At 43.4% G+C, this 27,368-nt stretch overlaps 1 protein-coding gene across 1 annotated transcript in view; it reads right to left on the reverse strand.

Moving 5' to 3' along the window:
* The window catches only part of nbas (NBAS subunit of NRZ tethering complex), a 188,844-nt gene that overhangs the window by 134,712 nt on the left and 26,764 nt on the right, over positions 1-27,368 (reverse strand). The window contains exons 16-26 of the mRNA XM_030405478.1: positions 25,028-25,153; positions 24,521-24,672; positions 24,259-24,393; positions 18,497-18,575; positions 15,949-16,053; positions 15,275-15,411; positions 11,771-11,857; positions 10,576-10,729; positions 6,430-6,615; positions 3,551-3,724; positions 3,149-3,282 (exon numbers count right to left, since the gene is read on the reverse strand). Of these exons, the coding sequence (XP_030261338.1) occupies positions 3,149-3,282; positions 3,551-3,724; positions 6,430-6,615; positions 10,576-10,729; positions 11,771-11,857; positions 15,275-15,411; positions 15,949-16,053; positions 18,497-18,575; positions 24,259-24,393; positions 24,521-24,672; positions 25,028-25,153 (1,469 nt within the window). The remainder of the gene's footprint in view (positions 1-3,148; positions 3,283-3,550; positions 3,725-6,429; positions 6,616-10,575; positions 10,730-11,770; positions 11,858-15,274; positions 15,412-15,948; positions 16,054-18,496; positions 18,576-24,258; positions 24,394-24,520; positions 24,673-25,027; positions 25,154-27,368) is intronic.

A 27,368-nucleotide genomic window follows, 5' to 3' on the forward strand; every position in this document is an offset into this window, starting at 1 on the left:
GCCTGTTCCCCTCAAGAGTACTGACCCTGATGAACAGACCTTCAGCGTGTGCGTGTGTGTGTGTGTGTGTGTGTTTTACCAATATACCATCTCTCAGTTTTTACACACACAAACTCTTGACCTATCAATCCATTTCTCTGCATCCGTCTCCTCTGCCGCTCCTCCTCCTTCTGCTCTTCCTTTTTTTTTAAAAAAGAAACATCCTATTCTCCCTCATTCTACTTCCCTCCCTCTCTCCCCACCTAACCCCCCCCCCCCCCATTTCGCCATTTTCCCATTTTCCACTCTCTAAGGGTGAATGCACATTACATTCTTCTGAGCAGATTTAGACCTAATTAAGCTGTCTCACAGAAAAATTCAGAAAATTGCGATGAAACTACTAACTCATGGTTTCTGTCCTGGCTGGCAAATCTGTAATATTCTACGCTGGGATGGCAATTTTGGAGCTTAGTAAGTCAGAGAAATCACTCCCGTGAGAAATGTGAAGTTGAAGGCATTGCATATACAGTGGAGCCTTACAGCATTGCTAATCCCAACACTGCAGGAATGAACCCTGTGTGGCAAAGTGGAATGCTTAGCAAAATGCTGTACTGTACTGATTTAGAAAGAAACATGTACGAGTATTATATACGCTCAAATATTTATACAGTAAGACCCTGTTTAAAATAGTTAATAGCTTAAATGCTGAGCTGCAATAGCACTGGATATCCAGGCATTTGTGGCCCGTTCTGATGGGGCGACGAGTTCAACTGTGACTTAAGGCAGGATATATCTGAAAGTGCACGCGGAGCAGGCACATCGGAGTCTGTAAATGTGCTCAGTGAGACAAACTGCCTCTCCTTTCTTGATTGAATCAGATCTCTAAAAACATTTTACCACCTCTGCCCTTGTGCCTCCTCTTCCACATTTGTCACCTAGAAGCTCTTTATACATCCGAGCACATGAAGCAGAACATGATTGGTGGGTTCTACCACACATCCCTACACCTAACCGGGTTTACGTCTCTTCCAGTGTCTGCAGTTTTGCAGTGTTTTAGAGGGACTGTTTCTCTGGCAGAAAGAGGTTTTGATGAAAGCTGTTGTCAACAAGATCTGTGGATTTCTCCGAGCATTGGCATTGTTTCTGGAAAGGCTGAGACTGCTACATGTCTTTTTTTCAAATGTCGGTACCACAAATAACATCATCTATAAATCTCAACAATAACCCCATCTAGATAGTGTGACAAAACTCAACAGACGTGTTTGAGTTCTAAAGTAGGGGTGGGACGATACGGGTAACTCACGATTCGATACTGTGACGATATTTGGCCCACGATAATGATAATATCACGATACACGATATCTGCAATATTCGATATATTGCAAGAAATTTCATCAACAAAATATCACGATATGTGACTGAAAAAGGAAAAATAGTCATAAAAAGGAAAACTTCTTATGCATCTATTGCATTTATTTTATTTCATTTTCTATAAATTTAATATGCCTTGATGTGTCCAGGTTGACCCAAAGCACTTTTATGTTCCCACTTCCCAGGTACTGGATGGGTGAATATAACTCTGCACATAATTGGTTGCATACTGAAATGTGCCCAATATTTCATTACATTTTTATGTTATTCTTATCTTGTTTAACTATTGTTAAACTAAAACGGGCCCAAGTTGACATAAAACAAGTTGCTACTGACTTTTCAGTATCAGAAAGCACTGTCCTGGTTTACATAAGACATGTTATTAATGTTCATGCTCAGGGTTCTCTCCAGACGGTGGAATGCTATACTCATTTTCAATGTAAGCTGCTTTATAGCGGGTGTTAGTGCGCTGCCACGGTCTTCTCGTTGAAAAAATGCGCCCCCTGGCTGACGGCGACAGGTGTCCGTTCATCCGTCGGTCCCCCGGGCTGATGGCGAGGAGCCGGGGGACGGACGGACGAACGCTCCCCCCCCCCCCCCCCCGATTTTTTTTCCCACCTCTATTCTAAAGCATTTAAACCTATTCTAGAAATAACCCAAAATAGAACTTGGAACCTTTAAATGAGCGTATCATGTCTCCTCTAACAGTACACCTTAGAGCAGCAAAGCAAAGCAGATCTTAAAAACTAAAATCCAGATGGCCAGTTTGTTTTCTGATGATGTTTTCTCATTGCATTAACGCACCACGAGAGAACAATACTTAAAGCCGAGGAGTCCACTTTAAACAAGAGCAAGACAACTCATTTGTAGCTAATTCGCTTTAAATGGCACCTTGCTTTAGACTCGTTCAGTTTAGTACAACATTAAGGTGTCGGCTGAGAGTGACCTTGCTCTCAATCAGTACCGTAATGTCTTGTTTTCAGGGCTTCCATTGTGAAAGTGCAGTGGAAATAGCTTTTGATCACAGCGCAGCTAAGCAAACTATGCGAGGAGCCACTGCTGGCAAAAGTAATGCTGCCTCACCGCAGCCAGCTGACAAGGATAAAAACAGAATGAAGCGGTCCTTTTACTAGTGATTCAATTTTCCAATTAAGGTGCACACAGGAAGGATAATGCATCTAACAATGAGTCATTATAATTCATTCACACTCCGCAGGTCCATTTTATCAACAATTTACTCTTCTGTACCCCTGTGTTTGTTCCTCTCCATCTTTTATTATCACTCACTCTCCTTCAAATGCACTGCGTACCCACACAGCCTCGTGGGAGACTTAAAGGACAGGCCCTCATGCCATATGAAATAAAATGTGTTACAAAAGAGGTGGTGGAGAGAGAGAGAGAGAGAGAGAGAGGGAGGCAGAGGCAGCAATAGTAGGAGGTAGGGAATACTGTATAGACTGTAGCTTGGCTAACTGATGGCTCCTCGGAGTCAGAGTTAAGCATTAAAGAGAGTGGGCAAGGGGAGGAGGAGGAGGAAAAGAAAGGAGCAAGGGAGCGAGACAGAAACAGAGGTGGTAGTTAGGTTTATTGATGGGTCCAAGGAGAGAGGTGGAAAGGTGAAAGCAGAGGGACGAGGTGGGAGGGGTGGGACCCATGTGTTCTTGTAGATGAGGCGACGGCGGATCGCTTCAGCATCTTTATATCGTGAGTTACTGATTCTTAAATAATCTCAGTTGTCTCACGTTGTGTGTAAACATGTATGTTTGTGTGTGTGTGCGTGTGTTTTTGCGTGTCTGACCCGTAGCCCCTCTGCGGCAGACACTCCAGGATGTCATAACAGAGGCTGAGCTGGTCATCTCTCTCACAGCTGTAGATGCACTCCAGAGCGACCGCCATCAGCTGGTCTGGGTCCCCGATGATCTTCTGCTGGCACTGAAAGAGACGAGAGACGAGACTGTGTGTGTTTGTATGTGCGTGTGCGTGTGTGTGTGTGTCAAGGCATGACTGACCCCTTTTCATACATTAACATCGAGGCTGTGTGCTTGTGTGTGTGAGCTGCATGTTTTCTAATAGCCAGGAGAGCTGTCCTTGGCTCTGCCCTTATGGGGTCATAAATATAACATTTTACAGCGCCTGGGATACGACACCGGCCCTGACATGGCACAAACAGCCAGAGAGATGTGTGCGTTCAGATACTCACGTCAGGCTTGGAGTGCTGGAAGATGATGAGGGGCAGGGCGAGGTCTCGCTGGGCCAGGTTGACCAGGTACTCTCTGAGCAGTGATTTAGCAGCACCCTCTTTCTGTCCCTCACAGCGGTGCAGGAACGGAACCATCCACTGGAAGGTGTCTTTCACATAACGCTCGTTTCTGGACTGGTTACAGAAAGAGGTCTACTTTAAGAAACTGATATGAACATGTGCCTTACATACCCATAAGCCTGTGTTCATGATGTCTTAGCTGTCCCATGGTTCAAATTCATACGTAGTATTTTTTTATTGTGGACACTTTAAATGATCTAATAACCATATACTGAGCATTTCTTCCCAACACTCAGCAAGAAGTGGTTTTAATCTTTTGCAGCAGATATTGCTAGTCTTTATTAATAAATGTTGGTAAAAATATGAAAACTAAACTCGTCTGATCTAAGGTCAGGGCTACCTTAGCAACTGATGTTTTACTGTTCTTCATCTTCTTTGGGCAACATTAATTTTGGAAACTGTCAGGTTAAAAATAAAAAATGAAACATTGCACATCTTCCATTTGAGGTACTTAACTGGATTATTTACAAAAAATTACTTGAAAAAAGCAAGTATCAGCTCTTGCATTTTACAGAGACGGGTTGGTTGGTTGGTTGGTTGGTTTGATAAAAAAATAATAATAATTTTGAGCATTCCATTATGAGTTGGAAGTACCCTCAATGCTTCTATACTAGCCATTTTAATGGCCGCCCTGGATTACAACAAGACATGTTGGTTGAAAATGAAGCCCCTGTAATCTAGTCAGGGCTACCTTGATCACTGATGTATTGCCGTGCTTCATCTTCTTTGAGCGACATTAATTTAGAAAATTGTCGGGTTATGTATTACATAAAAATTAAAGATTGCATATTAATCATTAGAAGTGCCGCACTGGCCGAAATATGCAAATCAAAAGGACTTTACAAAATTAGAAAGTAGTGTATACAACAGCAGGGGTTCCCTCTGAAAAAAGCAAGGAACAGCTTGCATTACACAGAGATGGATGTTTGTAACTGATCAGTTGATTTGTTGATTAATAAAAAAAAAATAACAGGGATTTATCAAGAATGAAATCATTAGCTGTAAAACTTAAAATAACCAACAAAATATCATAATTATAGGATACTGCATATCCGAAACAAGGGCTGTAAAAAGGAACCGTACATGATACAACATTTTTTCTTTGAAAAGAGTTGCCTTATGAGTTATATCTGCCCTTATGCTGCAAGAGCAATTTTGTAGTTGTCCTCTAATATATGTCAGCTAAAATTGGAAAGCCTTATGTAAGGTGTCAAGTCAACCCAGAAGCTCATGCTAGTTCATGTTACACGTAACAGACATGGAGAAAACAGAAAGCTTCCCCTGTCCTGGCCAAGAAATACGGTGTAACAATTTGCAACGTCACAGTGAACAGTCAACAGTTGGCACTCGACACTTGTTTGCAAGTTGGAAAAATTAATCAAAATCAGATCCATACCCTGCAGAAGAAATTCCTAGTTCATATACTGTATAAAGTGTATATTTTTCTCTTGGGTTTGAATACTTAAAGCAGAGTGCAAAGTCCTTGAAGCTTCATTTACATGAAATTGTGCAGCGCAATTAAACCTGAACTCTAGCTGTAACAGCTACAGTACGTGGGCCGGGCTGTGATTAGTGCGGATGCATGTCAAGTTCGTGCAGGGCTTCGCACCCACCTGGCGACAGCTCTGACTCAGGATGTACAGATAGGAGAGCAGCCACGGGAAAAAATTAGATTTAAAAAATATTCAGACGCTGAATTCAAACTAGCACACCCACACGCAAACATTTTACTTCGCTGTGCTGTGTCTCCGATAAAGGGAGACATCAGACACGGGCGAAGAGGGAGATTTAATCTAGCTGAGTTTGGTAAACATTCACACATGCAAGCGCCGCACACACACACACACACACACACATTCATAGCGCCCAAAGGGAGCACCAGTCAAACAGCATGTGTTAGTGCAGTCAACAACATTTGCTGGCCGCCTGCCTGTATGGCAGATCTTACTGGCAGTGGTCCTCACAGGCTGAAGCTGGCAGTTATTAGCTACAATTTAGAGGACAGCTCACATTATGTACTCCGAGGGGACTTGTAAATGTAGTACCTGCTACACACTAGCTTTCATGGCTCTCATGCTGCTGTTGAACGGACAGATTGTGTTGTCAAATGTCAGGGATTTCAAGAATTAAAATAAAAGTTGTCTTACCGCGCGGCCGGCATGAAATACATTTTCAATCCGTGACATTTCTCTGTTTGTCTATTCAAGTTGTAATTAGCATACATTATGTTATTCTAAGCGGCAGTCAAGGATTGATGTAAGTGCACTATGGAAGTTTGAAATGAAATGTAGTTTCAAGGACAGCGTTGCTTCACAATGTGAGCTCGGCAAAGCTGCGTGCTGGGAAGTGCACATTCAACACAGAATAAAGTCTCAGCGGAAGCTGCAACAACATATAGTCATCTCAAAAATGGGATTTGATCCAAACTATAGAAATTCTAAAAAACACTAGACTATAATAATGACAATAACTCATCTCAACCATCATGTTTTGACAGTGTAGAGAGAAAAACAGTTTCATTTTATTTCAGTAGCGGGATGATCTCTCACAGCAGCTGCATCATTTTGGCTGAGATAATGCAACATCAGCACATGCCAAGTGAAAACAGCGCCTTGTAATTTAATCTGACTCCATTCATTTTATGACGAGAGGAATATGAATTCATAACCGATAAAAATGAATCCGGAACACATCATGGGAAAATGTTCCAGTGAGAATGTGAAATGTAACAGGTGTGAGGCACAGATCATGCCACTTACATTTTTCATTAGCAGGTGGAGCTTGTCGATGTCGCTTAGCTGCTGCAAATCTTTGAGTGTCAGACTCAATTCACATGATGTCTCATACACGAGCGTTTCCATGGTGACCAGGTCATCGCACAAGAGCTGTAGCCCTGGGATCTCCCGCTCCTTCCCTAGACGCACCAGCGACAGGGCGCAGTCCACCTGATGGGCACAAAGAAAGCACCGATGAGAGAGGAGAAAAAAAACTCAGTGTGTGAAGTAATGAGACTTTGTGGATGTGGCTAAATTGTTGTATGATGGATAAACCAAAACACTGGACAAACTGGAAATTGTGACCTGATGATGCCACTAGATGAAAAGTAATCGGGTCACAAAAAAACATCACAAAGGTCCGTGACTGTGCACAAGAAAAGGCGTGAAAACCCATCCAGCAGTTTTTGAGAGACTTCACACTGAAGCACAATCTGCTGGTGGTGCTGGAGGAAAAGTCCTGATCAGAAGGTTCATCCTCTGGTTAACGTGAATCCAATACAATCCCTCTTGTCATCTGTCTTGAATTTAGTCAGTGTGAAAAATTATCCAAACTACCGTTGCTCCTTACTGACCCTGGACTGTGCAACAACTTTTTCTGGTACACTATAGAAATGCCACGTTTGTGAAAGCTATCATGTAGGCCCTATTCAACTACTTCCTTAGAAGGGCCAGATTTAGAAAGGGGCCAGGCTTTTACATTCCCTATGTCTGCTGATAGTACATATAATAGCTTGGGTAGAAACTTTAAATGAAATGTGAGTATTTCTGTGCTTCGCAACAGATATAATGAATATATAAATGGGCTATTTAGCCTATGAACAAAATGATCAAAGGGCCTGAATGAGGTTGTTAAAGGGCAGCATCCGGCCCAAGGCTGCCAGTTGAATAGGTTTGCTATAACGTTCCAAAAAAATAAAAAAGGATACAAAACATTCAGTCATTATCTACTCACAATAATGCTGATGGAAAGTCACTGTGCGTTACTATTATTTTTGTCATTTTCCTTGGTAAAAATATATATTTTTGCTTTTTTCTTGTGTCCCGGTGAGTGGTGTCACGTATGCGTCAAGTCACGAGGGAAACTCACGTGTAACACCACGCAGCGACACAAACACAAACAACAATGGAGGGAGGAGAGAGATGCACGTTTTCTAGCTGGAAATACAGTCATTATTTTGAGTCATTACAAATGAAAACCAAAAAAAACACAAATGCGTCATCAAGGGCCCGGGAAATATCAGACAGCGGACTAGGTCGGGTCGGGCTTGGGCAGAGAATCTAAACTCTACTTTGCTGTAGTATCTCACGCTGTTCCTGTACACATATATGTATCTGCCTTGCACCCTTCTACCTTAATACAATCCAGTTAACCCAGTAGAAGCTCAGCAGGTGAGGAGAGAGGCCGTTTAAAGCAGGGCCTCGCGTCATTGCAAAACTGTTGCCGAGGTCACTGAACTGCAACGTGAACAAAACAACAATATGCCAACTAATGGGAAACAAAATAATAGCCGTTAGTCATTACTAATATCCAATCATTAGTCTTTGGACAATAAAACAGGGCAGATTTGGGCTTCCTGCTACTCTGATCGATACAATTCCATCCAGAGGAGCAACCAATCGATAGCCGACCACCTATACGCTGGCAGCTCGCCCGACCAATCGATGCTCAGCCACCTGTGGATGCTGGCCAATCAATAGCAGATGCCGTTGGGCCCTGCAGTGATGATTGCTTTCTCTCCACCTTTTAAAGAAGGGGAGCCCTTTGGCACGGCAGTTAGCCTGGCTTCTTGCTCACACACACACGCGACCTTGTCATCTTCAGCTCATCTCGACACATTTCCAAGTTCTGAATAAATAATTACATGCCTTCATTTATAAAATGTTCACACACACACACACACACACACACACACACACACACACACACACACAGCAAGGGAAAACCCAAATCACCTTGAGTCAGAGCCTGAGCAATTAGATACAACAAGAGAGAGAAGTCTATTGATCTAACTGTGAGTAAAGATCCTCCCTGCTCGCTGCACCCCTCCCTCCTCCTCCTCCTCCTCCTCTTTCCCCGCTCTCCTGAGATAGATTCCCCAGCTCACCGCAGACGATTCAGACGTTAAAATCTCACACTTTTTAATTACGACCCCGTCTCCGTGCCCACCCCTCACCGCTCTCCGCACTGTAACCCAACCTGTATCCTCCGTCTCTCCCTCTCCCTCTGCTATAAACCCCGGCAGATATCAACGACTCCTCTGTTTAATTCTCCAACTCAATTTGATCCTTCTTTGTCTCTCCTCCCCGTCTTGTCTCAGTGCTTTCTTTCGAACTTGGTTTCAACATTCTCTCTTCAACTCTGCTGCAGCTTTTCTATCCTCTTCCCTCACTCTTCCCACCTCTTAGTCTGCCGTGATTGGCCTCTATTTGAACTCTGCACAGTCTGGCCCTTTGCCTCCTCTGTATGCCTGTGTCCCCCTCCCCTGTCTGCCTTCCAAAACCACCCTCTCATTTTGTGCCATTTTGTTGCCAACAGTGTCTCAGACAACACTTGCTTTTAATATCCTTTATCTCTACCCTTTCACCCACCTCATAACCTATGATTTTCTCTCCCGCAGACAGCTTGTTCCATGAGATTACTTTCCCCTTTTTACCTTAACATCTGTTAGTCCTGTCCTCCCCCTTTTCCTGTGTTTGTAATGCACTCTCACCCGACAAAGGATGTTGCATCTGCCCGGCATTTATCTCCCTTTTTCGTTTCTTTCGGTTGCGTTTCCATTCTCTGCTCTTTCAAACCCGTCTCCCTCTGTGAGTCATCTTGTCAATCTTCCCATTCAGCGCCTCGCTTCCTGCGGCTCTGTGACTGGTTTTAAACACTCCAGCTTCCTCTGATGTGGCTCCTTTTAATCAAACCCCATTTTCCTCCATTAAAACGTGCTCCCAAGCATAAACACTGCCAGATGAGGGATGGGAGGAGGGTGCAAATGAGAGAGAACAAATGAGATGAAAACGTAAAGAGGGCAGGAGGAAGGGGAGAGAGGGGGAAAAAAAAAACCCTGGGCGAACGGCAGCAGGGCTGTTACAGCATTTCTCTCGGCTGCGTCTACTCGAAATCATTTCGCATGAAGAAGCATGAGTCATGATAGTTGGGGACGATCACGAAAGGCTCCTGGAGTAACGTGCGAAGGGGGGGAAAAAGATGATGAGGTTAAATTAAAAAGGAACGGGGGAGAGAGAGAGAGAAAGAAAGAGACATCCGGTGCGAATTCCTAGAGATTAACAAAGACTTCCTCTCACTGTCTTTCTCTCAAGTGGATGATGAAAGGCGCGATTCCCCAGTTGTCTTCAAAAAATGAGCAATGGGCCCCCAAATCTCTCCTCCTCCATCCTCCTTACACCCGGTGAAAGGGATAACATGGAGAAATGAAGGGGAAAGATATGACTGCACCCTAGTTAGTCCTTTCACAAAGACAAAGAGACCGCTGTGACAACCTTGATCCATCACTTTGAAGGAGCCAAAGACGGGGACAGGGCTGCTGCGTGGATGGCGTGGGTGGAGGGAGTGGGCAGCTCTGGCGGTTACAACCCATTACTCCGCTAAACAAGTCCCATCAAGCCCTATTTTTCAGTCACAGCAACAGAACGCAGATGACAGAAGCGTTGGTTACTCTTCATTAGAGTTCCCATATGGCAAATATGATAATGTTTGCCACAGACAGGATCAAAGTGACCTTTACTGATGGAGGTTGGCAACATACCCTCTGCAGTCTGAATCTCGTCTCGTCACCTTTTCCCGCCACAGTCATCTAAAGGGCGGCAATTATTTTTCCCGATTGCCAGATGTCCATTCAGTCCCTTCAGTTGCCGTCCTTTTATAAGTTCCAACCCAGCTAAAGGATCCTGAAAAGGAATCTTAGCGCGGAGTGAAAAATCTGTCCTACTCATCCGGAGCTGATTCTGAAAACTAACAAGGGACGGACAAACTAATAATTTCAAGGTAAAAAGCGCCAAATATCCTGAGTGGAGCGTCGCCATGGCAATCGGCTCTCTGACGCTTTGATTCTGCAGAAAATGCATTCCCTCGCCGCAAACAAGGGAAACCCTGCAACGACACACGTTTTTTTTTACCTGTCTGGAGCAGGAGTCGATATCCTTCGCCCTGCTCTGGTACCAGTCGGTCAGCAGCTCGATGGAGGGCGTCGCCGTGCGGAACCCCAGCAGCTCAGGTGCGTCCTCGTACAGGAAGCTGTCATCATCGAACAGGTTCTGGTCCAGCACGGCTCTGAAGAAGACATTGAGGGAGAGAGGAGGGTGCGTCGCCTGTTTACTAGGGCTGAGCAATAAGCATGAAAAAAAAAAAAAAACATAGTGCGATTATGTTGACAGATGATACGAGTAGAAAGAGTCACGATTTAAGCGAGGAAGGTCATTCTCTAGTTAAAATGATGATGATGATGCAACTTTGGCTAGGGCTGTACGAAAGTCATGTTCCCTCAAGTCTGAAGAATTTGATTCAGAGGTTGCATCTATAAAGCGCCACAATGCTTCATTCATAACATTTCAACTGGAGGCGCAATATGTGAGACTCAGCAACATGTCGAAGTCATACTCCAAATTAATGAAGGCATCTAACTGCTGCCAACTGTATTCCATTTACTGTCACTGTTAGCTTGTTAGCTCAGTTAATATAGAACATCACCACCTTCATCCTTTCGGGAGGAGGATACAGGGCAGGAGTGAGAAGGGAGAATAAAGAAAACATAAACAGAAGACCGAGAAAATGAGAAGAATGCAGATGCGAGATGACCATAAAGGGGAAGCACGGCGGGGGGGGGGGGGGGGGGGACAAAACACGTCATAAACGCACTATTTAAAATCGCTGGCTTCACAGAACCACAGTGCCACATTTCCACTCTGCAGTCCCTGGCAATGCACACCACAATAGCCAACTGATATTATTATGACTCTACACCAAAGAGCAATAAAAAACAGAGCTCGCTAAATAAAATTCTAAATGAAGCTGGCTTCCCTACAGAAGCCGGCAAATGGCATAAATTGGCAGCGCAACAAGATTCAGCATTAGTTTGTTATGGTTCTGTTTAACATTTAGATAATAGGGTGTCATGTTTTGTTTCACATAACGATGCCAGCACAAGCATCTGGCTCGCTCGTAGCTTGAATTTGAACAATTCTACACTGCGAGAGGCTTTGTTATCAGGGGTAATGGAGAGATTTTGCTATATCTCAGTCACCCGAGCTTCGTGCACAAGCTCGGAGGACGGTTTGTGTGTTTTTTCTGTCAAAGTCGATGATCGCTGTTTACCTGCACTCCTCTGCCTCGCACCAGTCCATCTCTCTGTGCCTCTGCTCGTCCCATGGAATCAACACCAACTCGTCTCTGTCGTTCAGGCTGTGAGAGTGGAGGATAAACAGAACGAGAGAGGGGAAGGTAGTTTCCGACGGAGGTAGAGAGAGGGAGAGGGAGACAAAAACAGAGGGAAAAGGGGGTCAGTTTTAGGTCAAAACATACTCAGAACAAAGACCGATGAGTAGCCGAGAGTCAAAAAATAAACTGCACCTCGCTCACCTGTAATGGCACCGTATAAATCTGCAAAGACATTTACTGTTTCAGACTAAACATGGTCGTAAACTACAGTGGCGAGAGGCAGCAACATATGGGAAATGGAAACAGCGGAGCATAATAAGGAAAAAAAAACGAGTGGGGGGGGGGGAAACAAAAGCGCAACAATAAACAAGTCAAAGAACTTTGGAAAAGAGTCTGGCTCGTGCCTCGGTTGTAAATAGCTGGGACTTTTAGTTTCCAAACGCCGAGTTGGTGCTAAGCTTTACTTCTTCCTCGTCTCCTTGAGGTTGACAGGCCTGAGGAAGATAAATAGGGAACACGCGAGGAAAGAGACCGAGGTGAAGAATGACTCTGTAACCTGGCGTGCCAGCGCTGACAAGACATCGGACACTCGCAAGAAGCACATGAACGCATGCAGACGTGAACAGAAGTTGTTTGTATCTCTCATTCTGGGATTAATGCACTTTTTCTTGTTATCTATTTGTCTGTGGACAGAAAAATATGTACTGTGGCTGTAAAACTCAAGGAGATACCGCGGGCTACAAATCATCTATAGCTTCAGTGTAGTTAAAGGCCGAGTGCACAAGTGCCGCAGCAGTTTTTTAACGTCGCCATAAATTCTATCCAATCACAAAATACATAAGAAGTGTCCGAGTGGCGCGCGTGATTTATGTCGACGCACAAAACCAGGGAGATTTTTACCAACACTCTGGCACGAGTTCATCCATTACGATTTGGGCTTTTAACATGGAAATGACAGAGATCGAGAAAGTCTCACTACTTCCTCTTTGGGTCTCTCTTTTTTTTGGTGCCTGTCGTTCCCAGCTCCCAGCTCCTCTTTCCTCATTAAAGACAGCCAGGTTAGAGGGTGGAGAGTAAATATTGGTGTGAGAGAGCTCAGATATCGATGGGAGGAATGAATTATTCCAGGCCCGCTCCCCTAATCTACTTCACGTCAGCCCGAGAGAGGCAGGGACGCGGGGCGGGAGGGAGGGAAAAAGGAGATGCAAAGCAAACTTGGTGCTGGCGTTGCGTCGTTTATTTTCATTTCCGCTGGGCGGAACCCTGTTCAAGCCACGGGCAAAGTTTTCAACAAAATATAACAAATCTGCAATCTTACGAGCTTCACGAGGTCCCCTCGCAGACCTGATCAATATTACAGGAGAATATAATTCCCCTTCCAGTGAAGCAAGACTTTAGTATATAGCCAGTGAGCTCCAAACAGATGGCTGGAGCCCACTCCGTCTGCTGCAGTGTAGGAGCGAGCGCTGTTGGGAGGAGCAGTCGGTGCTCACAGGCTGGGGAAAATAGGAAACTGCCCCACAGCGGCAGGGCCATGATGGATGCTCACTGCAGAGCCACAGCTGCCTGACCTCCATACAAACTCAGACATGGCTAATAAAAAGGGAGCAGTGGCAGTGTGTGTGTGAGGAAGGAAGCTGGAAGAACAATCATTTTTATGCGGTATATATTTTTTAGCACATGGCTCCAGGGGACTTTGAGCCTTGTGTGCATGTGTTTCACTATGCAAATGTATATGTGGTATGTAAATAAATCAAATGCCAGCACAGAGAATTTAGGGAGATGGGGGGGGGGGGGTAAAAAGCGAGTTAGAGCAAACAAAAAGGCAAAATGGATGGCCGGCTGCACCCATCGGTAAACCCTCTGTCCGTCACCTCTATTAGTAAACCATAAAGGGGTGACGAATGATTTCCTTCCCTCCGAAACACTCCTCAATCGTCTCCCTCTCACGTATCCTCTCCCAACCTCCCCCCCCTTCAGAGTTCCTCCAGTCCCAAAGCAGAAACTCTAAGATGGAAACGAGAACAAACTAGCATTGTATCACCGTGAGACGTTCAAACGCCTGCATGTAAATTTAGAGGCGCCAATTAAGTCTTCCGCCATTTCTCGCGTACATTTGCCAATGTTAGCCCTAAAGCTGTGGCTGCGCGTGTGTACACCTAACATCATGTATGAATAAGGTTGTGTGTGTGTGTGTGTGTGTGTGTGTGTTTGTGTGTCACACTCACACAGACACATTCTTAAATGTGAAGTGGAGCGTGCTCTCCCAGACAGGTGTTATTCCAGTTTTAGGCACTTTTAATTTGAAATGTAGTGAGAATCGCAGTGTAAAGACAATGTCAATTTTCAGACATCAATACGAGTTTGTGTGCCTGAGGTAATGCATGTATTTTAACACCTGATGTTCCCATTCTTCACAGAGGGAATCGCTGTGAAAAGGAACTTAATAATGGATGAAGTTATAAAAGTTGCACGCCACTAGTTTTTCAGCCGTGTTCCATTCCTAAATTGTTCCGTTAAAGTTCTTAATGTGAACTGAAATTACATGTTTAAATTGCAATTAGGCATCAATTTATTTTATGTAATTATTTTCAAGCATTTTTTTTTTTTTTTTTTTAAGTGATTTCATTTTCAGTATTAATGCGGCTCTATCTGTTCGTCTTAATGGATCCCTTTCTGTTCCATAGTGTCACACAAATTACATGTCCAGACCAGACAAGAGAAAATGATGTTCAATCTAAATAACTCTTGATATGTCTTTACTTCCACCGGATTAACCGTTTGTCGTTACACTGGCTGCCCATGCAATTCAGATTTCACTTCAAAATCCTGGGAATCACATTTAGAGTCCTGCATGATGAGGCACCAGTCAAGAGCTCCTAATGCCCTATAATACAAGCAGGACTCTGAGGTCCAATGAGCAGGGTTTACTGTTCTACGCACCACGCTAAAGACAAAAGGAGATTGCGCTTTCGCAGTAATAGCTCCGTTTCTACCTGAAAGCTACATTGTGATTTGAAGCGTACATCACCACAGTTTCAAGGTGGGCAGCCAAGATTACTGTCACCGACTTTGTATCCACCCAGATGTGAAATATGGCCAAACTCTTCCTTTTTGTCCCTGAGGTTTGGTGTTATAAATAATGGCCAGACCACTAAGATGACACATGGAAGTTGACCTTTGACCTCTTGGATAGAAAACTGCATCACTTCATCATTTCACCCTTTGAGACATTTGAGTGATATTTGGTAAATATTAACGTTAAAATTGTTGAGTTATGGCCACCTGTTCACAGTGACCTCGATCTTTGACCACCACATCCTCATTAGTTCATACTCATAACTTATATGAACATTTCTTGGTCACAGAGGTGTAAATACTACCTAACAATTACACCCCCACACCCTTAACTACGATATGTGTACAGTATGTGTTTCTCACCAGGCTTCGGGCAGCAGGATGGTGTACTCGTGTGGAGACGTGGTCTCTGGGAAGTTGTACAGGAGAGCTAGCCGATGCTGGAGGAGTTCTGCCCCGTGGTACGTGAACAGAATGTCAAGAGCTTGCACATTACTCTCCTGTAGGCAAACAGATGTGTGAACCAACAACAAAAACATTTTCTGAAACCAATTTTAAACTTCAAACAACATCTGACACAAAGCAGCAAAAACAAAGCGGTAATACAAAGAAACAGACTCAGTTGCCAGTTGTTTTTTCTTTTCTTTTTCTTGGGTACACCTAATTGTAGGTGTTTCCATTATTTTGTCCATTCATTCTAAATGCGTCAAGGTCGGCTTTGTTACAGAAACAACTCTGTATATAATGCAATGCAGCTCAAAAGCAACACAAAGTGCCGCCTCCAAAATGACCATACAGTTGATGCAACACCTCCGAAACAGTTTCAACAAAAAAAAAATAAATAAATAAAAAATAAATCGTTACATCCTTCATGAAAGTAAGATTTATAGCCGGACTGTTGTAGTGGACTGCATTAGTTCTGGATGCCCAATAAACTGGCAGCTGAGTCCATATCACATCTGTGCCAAATGGAGATGTAGACAGCTAAGTAAAAGCAAATTAAGTGGCATTATTAGAGAGGCTGGGTCTGATGTTACCCTGGCGTAGTTTCTTGCTGACAAAACAATATTTTGACTGCGGAACTTCTTGAAGAACTCGGCGTCGTATTTCTGCTCGGCTGCGTGAGGACCGCCAAGTATCTCCTGGAGAGTGTGAGGCGTGAGAGGGGAGAGAGAGGCAGGGAGAGAGGGGAGGAGAGGAAATGAGGAATACAACTCTGGTTCATAAAAAGACATTTGTGAGGCGCGGGGTAATCTTTCCGGAGAAAATGAAGAAGAAAAGCGCGGATGGGTGGAAAGAGTCAAACTAAAGATGAGAGGAGGAGAGCGAGTGGAAGATGTGACTGCAAATGAATGTGCTGAGGCAAAGTCAACAGAGGTGCTATTTAACTTTCCGACATAAAGCTGTCTCGTCCTTTTAGTCGGAACCGTCTGAGGCAGGTACGAGAGCGAGCAGGTGTGTGCACACGCATATGTCAGGAGGGAACATTTGTTGCCCTGGCCTTTGGCTTGGAGTGATTTATGTGCGTCTGTGTGTATAAAATCTCTGTAGCATCCCAGAGTGTGTGCGCGTATCTCTGAGCGGACGTGTGTGTGAGCCTGATGGATAGCCTTTGAATGGGCCGTATGCAGACGGGAGCCAGCCCAAGTCGGGATGATAAAAACCCTAATATCATATTCATAGACAGCCAGAGAAAATGGATTGGGGCAAAAGGAATCTGACGAGCGCTGCAGTTACCATGACAATGTCCGACTAAAGAGAGAGACGTCACTCCGTCTGAGTTGAATATCTAGCAGGGTGAGATCTCATCTCTGCTCTCCTGCATGAGCGAAAAAAAGCACGGCCCTGCCCGTCTGTGATTTATTGTGGATGAGAAGGGCGCGCGTGTTAACATTACTCATCGTAAATCTGAAATCCAGAGTGTTGAGGAGTTGCAAGTGCTACAAGTTCCACTGTAAGCATGCATCTATCAGTGCCGCACTGATGCTTACATATTGTAGGCCTCCAAGTCATTCATTCATATTTAATTCATTCTACAATTTTCAATATTTCTAAAGAGATTAGCGGGGTTAAGAGGGAGGATCAATAAAAGGCACGTGAGATAAGCCTCAGTGTTATAGAGCGGATGGATACAAAAGGAGAAAGTATTTGTGTGCCGGCGGGGAAAATAACTATGACTGCAATAAAGAATTCTTAACACCGAAACACAAAGTTTGGGTCTCTTGTGCAAACATGTAAATGAACACATAATATAGTCCTTAAGTGATCTTTAAGTCTTGCATTACTATAAACACAGTTAATACTACTTCCTGTCCTATCCGTCCTGTGAGGTCTCCAAGAGGCAAGGCAGAGTCTCATGAGCTCAGTTTTCATAAAGAGACATTAGAGTGGAAAAAAACATCAGTTTAGACTCTGCTGAGCCTGCTGGCTCCAAGATGGTTGGAGAGAACATTTTTTGCTATATTTCTAATTTTCAGCTTAGGGCAGATACAAAAGAAAATATTTAGAATTTGCACTGAGCACCATATTGGGGTCACACCCCTGACTGGTTAAAGGCTGATCCAGTGAACCTTCTGCAGTCTAACACAGTTTACACAGTAGGCGTTCAGCCATCCAACTCACACATATCAGACGGAATAGATAAGCTTTCGTTTTAATCCGTACAAGCTTTAGGCTTGTAACCATGACCCAAAACTTTTGTTTTGAAACTGCATTTCAGATAGAGGGGGAATGCAGTGCTGCATCACTGGTCAGTATGAGAAACCTGATGTGTGTTTGAGTATTAGAGCGTGTAAACCTATTCTAGAAGTAACCCAAAATAACAACATGAATCAGAAAATTAGCATAGTATGTCTCCTTTAATCAAGCTCAAACTGAACACAGCAGCCAGCGCAGTTAATGTAAGCTGAAACACTGAGTTTGTGTTTCCTGGTAACGCAGCTGTTAGTATCGTTACATCTTGCCTGTTTACCCTGATGACAGATATGTACAGCGTAGACGAACGCCATAAGGCATTGTTCTACGCACACAGGTACAGAATAAAAAGACTATACATATATTTCCTATCGAGGGTGTCACCAAACACAAATCTGGATATCATCTCGAAATGTTTGTCCGAACCGGTCCAGGTTAGGGTTGGGTATACATGCCCAGCTGTCGAGTGTAGACACAATGTTAAGTAATCACAATATATTTGGGTACGAGAGGGGCATAGTCGAAAGGCATGGATGGGGTAAGGTTCACCAATTTGTGAAACATATGACTGTATAAAGGATATTACGAGAAGGCCTCGGAAACACTTCATGACACAGTTTGCTTGCAAATGCCTGCATTTTGTTTTCATGTACATTTTGTGTGACAGCATTTATTGGACTCGGAAATGTATTTGCTGACTGCTTATAAACAACTGATGGAGAGAAAAGTCTGAAGATTAACTCACCAAAAAATTCATAGTTAGTTGCAGTCCGAATTAAGTGTTAAATTAAGTGTTTTCAACGATGGTAAAATGTATGACTTTGGTTGAAAATAAGATGTGTGCATTATTTCTAAAGACTGATGTGTAGAAAAAAAAACGGGCGTTGTTACCTCGTATGTTGCCAGCCGGTCCAGGTAGGAGAGCAGTTTCAGTCGGCTCCGACACAGCTCCTTCTGCTCCAGGGTCAGCCTAAGCATGCACATGCAACACGGCGATTAACATCCAAACAGCAGTTTAAAAAAGCCAAACTACAATATGAATAATTTTTTTATTCTAACCACTGTCAAATCAAGCTTAGTCCATACACCGCACTCACACACTCACACATACACTCTACCTTTAAATTAAGTGTAAATTGACTCTATACAGTACATCCGCAGGGACCTATATAACAATGCTTGGGACTCTTGACTACAATACCGCACGGTGCCCTCTAGACCTAATCATTTTCTAAGGGCCACAAATCAACTCCTTATGACCACAAGAACCCTTTAGTTGTTATGTATGGGATGCCGGCTGTCAATGACGTGACTGATGGACCTCTGAGAATCAAATCCATTTTCAATGTCATTTAATCACAACTATAAATAAATAGGACGACCACCAAACACCGAGGCACGAGGCTATATAGGATCTACCTACAATTCAATCACCGGAGGCAGGCCCGAGGGAAAGAAACCGCAAGGCTGCAAACTACTGCGAGTGGTCAGGTACGTGCCCTCAGATCGCACATACTCAAAGTAAAATAAAGCATTTTTTCACCACATACTTGCACACCAGAGTCTAATCCACAAGGAAACAACCTGCCGAGGCGGAGCACGGCCCGAAGCGCCCTCAAAACTTAGCCTGGATCAACCGCAGTGTGACCACAGGGGAGCTGACCCCTCCACCGCCGCCTTAATCCCTAATCCCTCATTACAGAGAGCGCTATCAGGCCTTATCAGGGTTCCTCTACACAGACTAACAGAGATTAACACTGGCTCAACACACTCTCTGGCACATCAAAGAGTGGCGGCTTAGCACTCGTACCAGTGGTAATTATTGCTTTGCTCTGCCTCTTCAGAGAAAAGTAAGAAAAGTGGAGGTGGAGGATGAAGAAGGGAGCGCGCGAGAGGAGATGAGACGAGATCTTAGGAAATCTAATTCACCCATCTGTATTCGTCTTGAGATTTTGTATGATGGCTTAATCATAGTTTTTGATACAAACACAACGACCTAAGAGGAGGAAAACCGTGACAGGATATCTCTCATTCTCTTTCCTACTAAACTCTTGACGTAATTGAAAATACATTCTATAAAGTGCATTTCAACCATGCCCAGTGTGGACTTATGATGTTTGAGGGGCAGGGGCAAAAAAGTTTTAATAAAAAAGTGCACCAGCAGTTTGCAGTAGAGGGCACTTTATCAGGTTTTATCTACCAAAGGCATCCAACAGGGCCTTTTCTTTCCGAACACCCGTGATCGCCTCGTTTTCCATCTTGAGCCACTGAGAAAATTAGCAGATATTACACACTGTGCGTTTATCATCCGCCATTGATTAAAGGTCCTAAAATGTTTTCAAGAATGCAATTTACAGTCCAACTCCAGTGGGGTGGCCACAAATAGGTCACACGTGGCTGAATGTTCAATTCAGGACCATGTCTCTCGCTTATAAATTGCAAAACCTGCTGAATTCCACTTAAGTACAGCATAAACAGAGTGTAGGACACTGTTACACATACAAATGGGCAAACGGTCCCTACACCTAAAGGGCAGCAGAGTGCCTGTGCCTTTGTAAAGGTTTATATTAGTTCCCTGAATTGCCCTTACATTGAACAGTGACTCGAGGGGAAAACGTGGTTGAGAAACGGCCCGAATGAACAAAAAAACACAGCCACCCATCTGAATGGAGATTGAGGGCTGTGGGGTTTAAGAATTAATGTGTGTACACAAGTGTATGTACTTGTACTGCTAAACATCATCGCTGGTGCTGTCTAATGTAAAGGGACTGTGTGTGTGTGTGTGTGTGTGTGTGTGTGTGTGTGTGTGTGTGTGTGTGTGTGTGTGTGTGTGTTCGGAGCTACCAGAACTGCAGGTTATTATCAGATGGCATCGCTCCTCCATCTCTGTACAAACACCTTGAATATGACTGTACTGGACAGAGATTGAACCGCATAAACAGACCAACACATACACACACATACACACACATACAAGCACACGCACACACAAACACACAGAAATGCACCGTGTGATAAAAGCGATTATCACACAGTGTGAGGGACAAAATTGGACTGCATAAACAGACAGAAACACTTCGGCTCATGCCTTCACTTGGACGCCACAATAAAAGCGTACACACACACACACACACAGACACGCACACACAACCAAATACAGCCGATGCCGGGGCAAATGAGAAAATGAGACTTCTGATTGAGGTCTGAATCTGATCAGATAAGAACACCTTGCAGCAGATTTCACTCATCTTCAGTCTTTTTCCACCTATCTCTCCATCTCTCTCACACACACACTGCAGCATTGTCCATCTTGTTGTTGCACGCGGAGAGTCGGAGCAGCAGTTTTAATGGCCCTCTCGGGTTATACGAGTTATATTTCATTATGCCCTCACAGACTGATGAGAAAGATAAAAACTGTCTGTGTGTGGCCAAAACAACGGTTTTAAAATATGCGAGACAAAACACACTGAACTGGTGCGTGGCAATTCAGAATATGCAAAATAACAAAGACCAGAGGAAACTCTGTATTTTATGTAATATTAGATTTTGGAATAACTGAGTGCAAGTGGAACACATTGCCTGTAGGAGTAAATCTGGTAGTCGCATCAAGAGAAATGTACAAGGAGGAGTACGTTAACATCCATCATTTTATTGGGCCCTTAAAACCAAAGCCCCGTTTGCTGAGTGGACAACATCTTTCAGCATCTTACACAAGAAATGGGAAATCGATCGGTTGGATTATCGAAAATTCACTCCTGGAAAAAGAAGAACCGTCAATAACGATCTCTAAAAGTGACATTTTTGTGAACCCAAGCGTTAAGAATAATACTGCTTTGTTTCATTGGACTGACTGGTGACAGAAAAAAAAAGTTCTGATTGATCGTGTCTGTTCAAGAGCACACATGCAGGCACGCACACACACACACAGATGCACAAGTTCAACATGTGGATGGACAGAAGATGGCAGTGAGTGTGACAAGCAGGAGTTAAAGACAGTTCTTATCTACACACAGGAGCATCACACACACACAAACACACACACACACACAAGGACATCCACAGAGCAGCTGTGATCGATACCAAGCCATTTCTGTAATGGTGGTGTAGTTAAAAAGAAATTAAGAGAATTATTATCTGTCTCAGGCATCGGCCACAGGCCTCCAGGCAACATGGTTAGATCCATTAGTGAGGGGTTTCGCTGCACCCCAACACACACACACACACTTACTGTATATATATCTAACAGAGTCTGGGGGGCACTTGTATAAGCTGCCAGGAAGACACCCCGACTCATGGACAGAGAAAAAAGGAGAATTGCCATATTTAAAGACAGAGTTTCACTGCTGATTTAATGTGATGGCTTTTATAATAGTTTTTAAGTTATCGATTGTTTGCTCCCGCCTCTATCTTTTTCTTATCCTCCATCTTCTCTTTATCTACCGTGGACTGAGGTTCTGCAATAAAGCTTAACAGTTTTATTACACAATGAGTTAAACAGAAAGAAAATCAAACGGGCAAAAGGACAAAAGAAACTGGGGAAGGTGGGGGCGGGGGGATTTTTACAGATATTACTAGTTACTGCTCTTCCTCATTCAAATGCAGACTGGGATCTCACTTGTTAAGTGTCTGAGGTAAGAAGAACAATAGCGACAGCAAAATCCAGCTACCGAAGCTTGAAATATATGTACGCACAGTGCCTGCTTGCATTAACGCGGTATGGATATGCATTTTAAATGTGCATTTCAGTATTTGCCTATTCCTTGCTTACACTTTGCCATTTTTAACAGATGGGAGTTGTATGACCTCTTATTAAGCTTAAGTGTGTTACATGAAACTTGGGTAGGTGTATTTGCATGCATGTGCGTGTGTGTATGAGAGGTGATTAGTGATAACTAAAGGGTTTTTCATTAGTCTTTCCCTGGGCACTCGACAACAAAGGCATAAATTACCTCCAGCAGATTACCCACTAATCTCCACCAATGCTCTCTCCCTCAGCCTCATTAATATCCCCGCCTTTATGATCCCCTCTCCGGTGTGCGACCTAATCAAACAATCAGTGTTAAACTTGGCTGCCTTCTCCCCCCATTTCCTTGTCGCTTCCTGGTCTTCACCTTAAATACCTTCACCGGAATCGCTCCTTTTCTTTATTTTCGACAAATCGAAGTGCAGCCGCTACAGTCATCATTATAGTTGACACTGTGAATAATAATGACTTCATTTAAGCTCTCTAAACAGCAGGCAAGAACCTGCCGACAAAGCGGCTCCCATGGGTCGACGTCAGGTTTTTAACCACCCACCTAACAACTGCTATTGTGAGTCGGAAGCCGCTGAATTCTGGTGTTGCGGTCTTAAAAGCTTAGTGAAAAATTAGACAAACAGCTTCTGACTATTCAGTAACGAGACATAGAGTCTACAGCTATGCCACGGAAGTGGCTCTGTGAGGCTGCTCATTGGCAGAGTATTGCTTTGAGCTTAATGGTCACATATTAGCTTAGCTTTAGACAGTTTGAGTCAAGCATAGAGGCTTATTCTCTGTTTGAGTCCGTGTTTAATCCTTGTTGGTTTGTAAAAGAAACAGCAAGTTTCCGAGCTGTTACAGCACAGTATGAATTGTTGTTTTCCTGGTAAACAAACCAACCTCTTCGGCTATTTCAGCTGTGAATCTGGGCTAGGGAGAGCCGACACGCGGAGTGTCGGCAGAGCGGGCTGCCCATTCACAACAGGAACTTGGACAAAGGATAAATGCAACCAGGACTAACATAACTCGGTGGAGAGATTCCAAGAGGAGTAATGGCAAGCCTGCTGGAGGGGTGTGACAGCGGAAGAGGACGTTGTGTTTCCAGAGGAAACTACAGCTCACAACTGTACAGAGCACAACAGGTGTCACTTTGTTGAACAAACAATAAACAACCAGAGCTACACATAGTACAGACTCTATGATGCACTTTTAACTCATAGTCATGTCAAACTTACAAAAGCAACCAATCAGAGGCAGAATAGGGTGGGTCTTGCAAGAAAAGGCAGTGGGAACTACAAGAAAATATGTTTAACATGTAGACCATATTAGTTTAGCATGTTGACATGGAGTATGACAGAGGAAGTCATTAGGACATATCACCTGGCGACTATGAATATAATTCAAATGTCAGCCTCATGGCGGTGCAAAGTCAGGGGGTTGCGAAAAATCAGCAGGCTTCATTTCTCTGGGAACTGTAGATGTCTTTCCAAATATCATAGGGATCCATCCAATAGTTATTTTATATAGTTTCAGTATGGACCAAAGAAGTAGACGGACTGACCAACCAACCAACAGGCTGACTGATAACTCCACCGACTAGAAGACAACGTCGTCATTCCTAAAGCCAAGTTCCTAGTATGCCTTAAAGGAGCTCCATACTTTGAAAAGATTGTATGCATGAAATATGTTTTTTGGCACATTTCAGCAATGCAGATGCTTGCCAACCAAGCTTGGGTCCCCCAGCTGAAGGATGATCTCTGGCGCCACTAGACAGCCTCTGTGATTTTGTTCAAATGAATGTTCCAATCTCTGGCACATTCAAAAAACTGGCAGGCTTTTGCCCGCTTTTCAGTCTTCATCTGAAGACTTACTGAATAACTGAGCTGATTAACTGTGAGTTTGCATGTCTGTGTACCTGCTGAAGTCGACCTTGGCCAGCAACTCTTGCCTCTTCCTGCTCTCCTTCTCCTTCTTCATCTCCAGCTCCAAATCGTCAGACATGTCTTCGTAAAGAAAGTCATCAATGTCAACATCACCTGGCATGATAAACCTGCAACACAGCAAGAAAAATTACCCACGCTTGAGCCTTAGGGTTGATAAATAAATCAATTTGTCTTCTACAAACTAACATGTAGGGATTGTGTTGGCGTGCGTTCATGTATTCGTGCATGCCCTACCTGCCCCCATCTTCCCTGTTTCCTATGGCTATGAGGGCCTCGAGGTCGGTTCCCTTCAGGCCATACTGCAGCAGCTCCTTGGCCGCATCTACGTTCTCCGGGACGCGCTCCACACACTCGTGCAGCACCCATGAGCGCTTGCAGATCTTGCTCTGGGTGAGATGTCGGGAATGGAAAGGAGAGGCAATGAGTTCAGAAGAAACGATGGAATAAAATGAGATACAGAATTAGAAGGGAAGGGTGTGAAAATTTGCTACAAATTGGTAAAAATGATGCGTGAAATAGAGTAAGGGGGTTGTGCTGCACTTAAGCCTGTGCTGTACCCCTACTCGCCCACACACATATACTGTATATTTCTCGGCCGACATCTAATACATTGTGATAAACACCGAAAGTGATATAATTCTTCATCTCTCTATCTCTCTCTCTCTCTCTCTTCTTAAGTACCTTTCCTCCTCCATTCCTCATCTCCACACATCTATCTCTCTCATTTCTTCTGTCTCTTACCAGATAATCTTGTATTGAGGCAATGCTGACGGTACTCTTCCTCCACTGTCTCTGGTAGACGAGGTCAGAATCCAGATTGTAGGCATGGGCGAGAGACAGGGCCTCTCCGTATTCTTCATTGTCAATCTGCGGGATTAAACATACACGCGCACAATAAACACACTATAAAGGGCAAAGCCAATATGTGTACATGCATGTTTTCTTCACATTGTAGAGCAGACAGATCTAAAACAAATGTCAGAAAAAAAGCAAATGTATTCATTTGTCATTGATTCAGACAAGTGGTGAGAAACATTAATTTTCTGATTTTCTGATATAAAATTTAGGCTGGGTTCATATAATAATTTATGAAACTGCACAACAGTTTAATTTATTTCATAATATACAAGGTATTTTCTAATATCTAATCATCGTCCCAAGGAGAACTTACTGATTTAATCTTAATGCACTGTGTTCCTAAACCAAACTAAATCAATAAAATGCACTGAACAAATTCAAACCATATGGGATTTCAAGAGAATACCTAGGCAAAAAAAACATAGTTAGAAGAAAAGTCCATGGCACAATTTTCCATCGCATTGAAGGACAAAGCATCCAATGCTTTCAATAAACCTGTGCGCAAGCTATGGCACATCCAAAATCCTGAGTACACACCGAATACTCAAAGACTGAATAAGGACTGCTCTAACCTGCAGATTTCAATCTGTGAAGCAAAGTGCAATGTGACACAGTGCGGGTTGGGCCTGCTACAGTGGGATAAGGAGAATGGCTGAGGGGGAATGGAACATTTGGGCATATCCGAAGAAAGAAAATCAAACTGACAGGGGGAGAAAACCCAAAGGAGGAGACAGGAGATGGCTGTTAGGACCTGATATCACGAACAGCGTCAGGACAAACGCCCTAAAATAATAGAAATGCTGTCATTGACGATGCTAGCTAGCACGCTGGTGTGTTTACCATGTTCACCACCTTAGTTTAGCATGGTAGCATTTATCAGCTATTTTTAAGCATCATTATGTATTAATGCCAAACTGTTTTAATATTTAAATGATGACAACAACACTTACTGCACTTCTGCTAGCAAAGACATATATATGCTAACAAGACTAAGAGTTTATGCTAACAGCTCTTTGACGCTTTACGCTTACATTAATAGGGCCCTATGATTTCCGCGATCACGGAATCGCGGACGGAATCGCGGAATTGGCCAATTAAAACGGAATCTAGTTTTTAACACGGAATATCCCCACAGACTGAGCTCCCCCGTCAAAACAATGTAAGCATGGCGAAGCGGCTGCCCACAGCTCCGTCTTCGTCGGCGAAAAAACTCCGAAACTTGACATTAACCCCGCAGTACAGAGCCGAGCAGTTCCCGAACGACTTGTATGTGTCATGTGAACAGTTGTTTTGCAAAGAAGCAGACCTGAGAAATCAAAATTGAAGGTGTAATGCGAGAGAGTTAGCCACCTGTCCGATTCATATTATCGGCATATCACCAGAGTGACTGTTACCTGCTGCTAACAGTAGCTGCTGTTAGCTAGCTAGCCCCGTTAGCCACAGCCCTCTTAGCTGACTCTCCCTGGGCTGGGAGTTCAGAGGACAGGGGAAGGGCTGGTGTTTTCACTGCTAGCTGGTTAGTATGTTATTGACATAATGTCACGAGTATAATTTCTCATTTAGCTGGTTATCTTTGCTAATTTTTAAAAAATATTTGCAACTTAAATTTTCAGAACAATTTAGGTATGCGAACATTTTCTGGATCTGCCTGAGAGCTGACCAGGTTTTTATTCAATGAAACCCAAATTAAACCCATAAAAACACAAAATATACTACTGTATGAAGACATGATTAAGTCAAAATGTTTTTGATGCACTTAACTGCACTGTACGGTACAGTATTGAGGAAATATGTTTGTCACCTCAATTAATTTAAGGTAATTTCTATTTAATTTATGTACATTTTAGTCATTTACATTAAAAACACACTGTTTTTGCTAGTATAATAAGAGTAAAAGGTAAAAAAACAGAATTCCCAAAAATTAAAACGGAAAAAACGGAATTTGGGAAAAAATAAAACGGAATTTGGGAAAAAATAAAACGGATTTCATAGGGCCCTACATTAATACTAACAACCTCCTAAGGTCAAGACACTAAGCTAAGAGGGTGAACATGATAAATACTTCATCTGTTTAACGCATGTATTGAACGGAGCAGGCTTGATCTCAATATGTTTGTTTGTCAGCATTGTCACCGTGAGCATGTTAGCATTTAGCCTAAATCACCACTGTGCCTGAGTACAGCCTCACAGAGCTGCTAGCATGGCTGTAAACTCTTTGTGTTCT

This window comes from Sparus aurata, chromosome 22 (assembly GCF_900880675.1).
Source record: "Sparus aurata chromosome 22, fSpaAur1.1, whole genome shotgun sequence".
Lineage (NCBI taxonomy): Eukaryota > Metazoa > Chordata > Actinopteri > Spariformes > Sparidae > Sparus > Sparus aurata.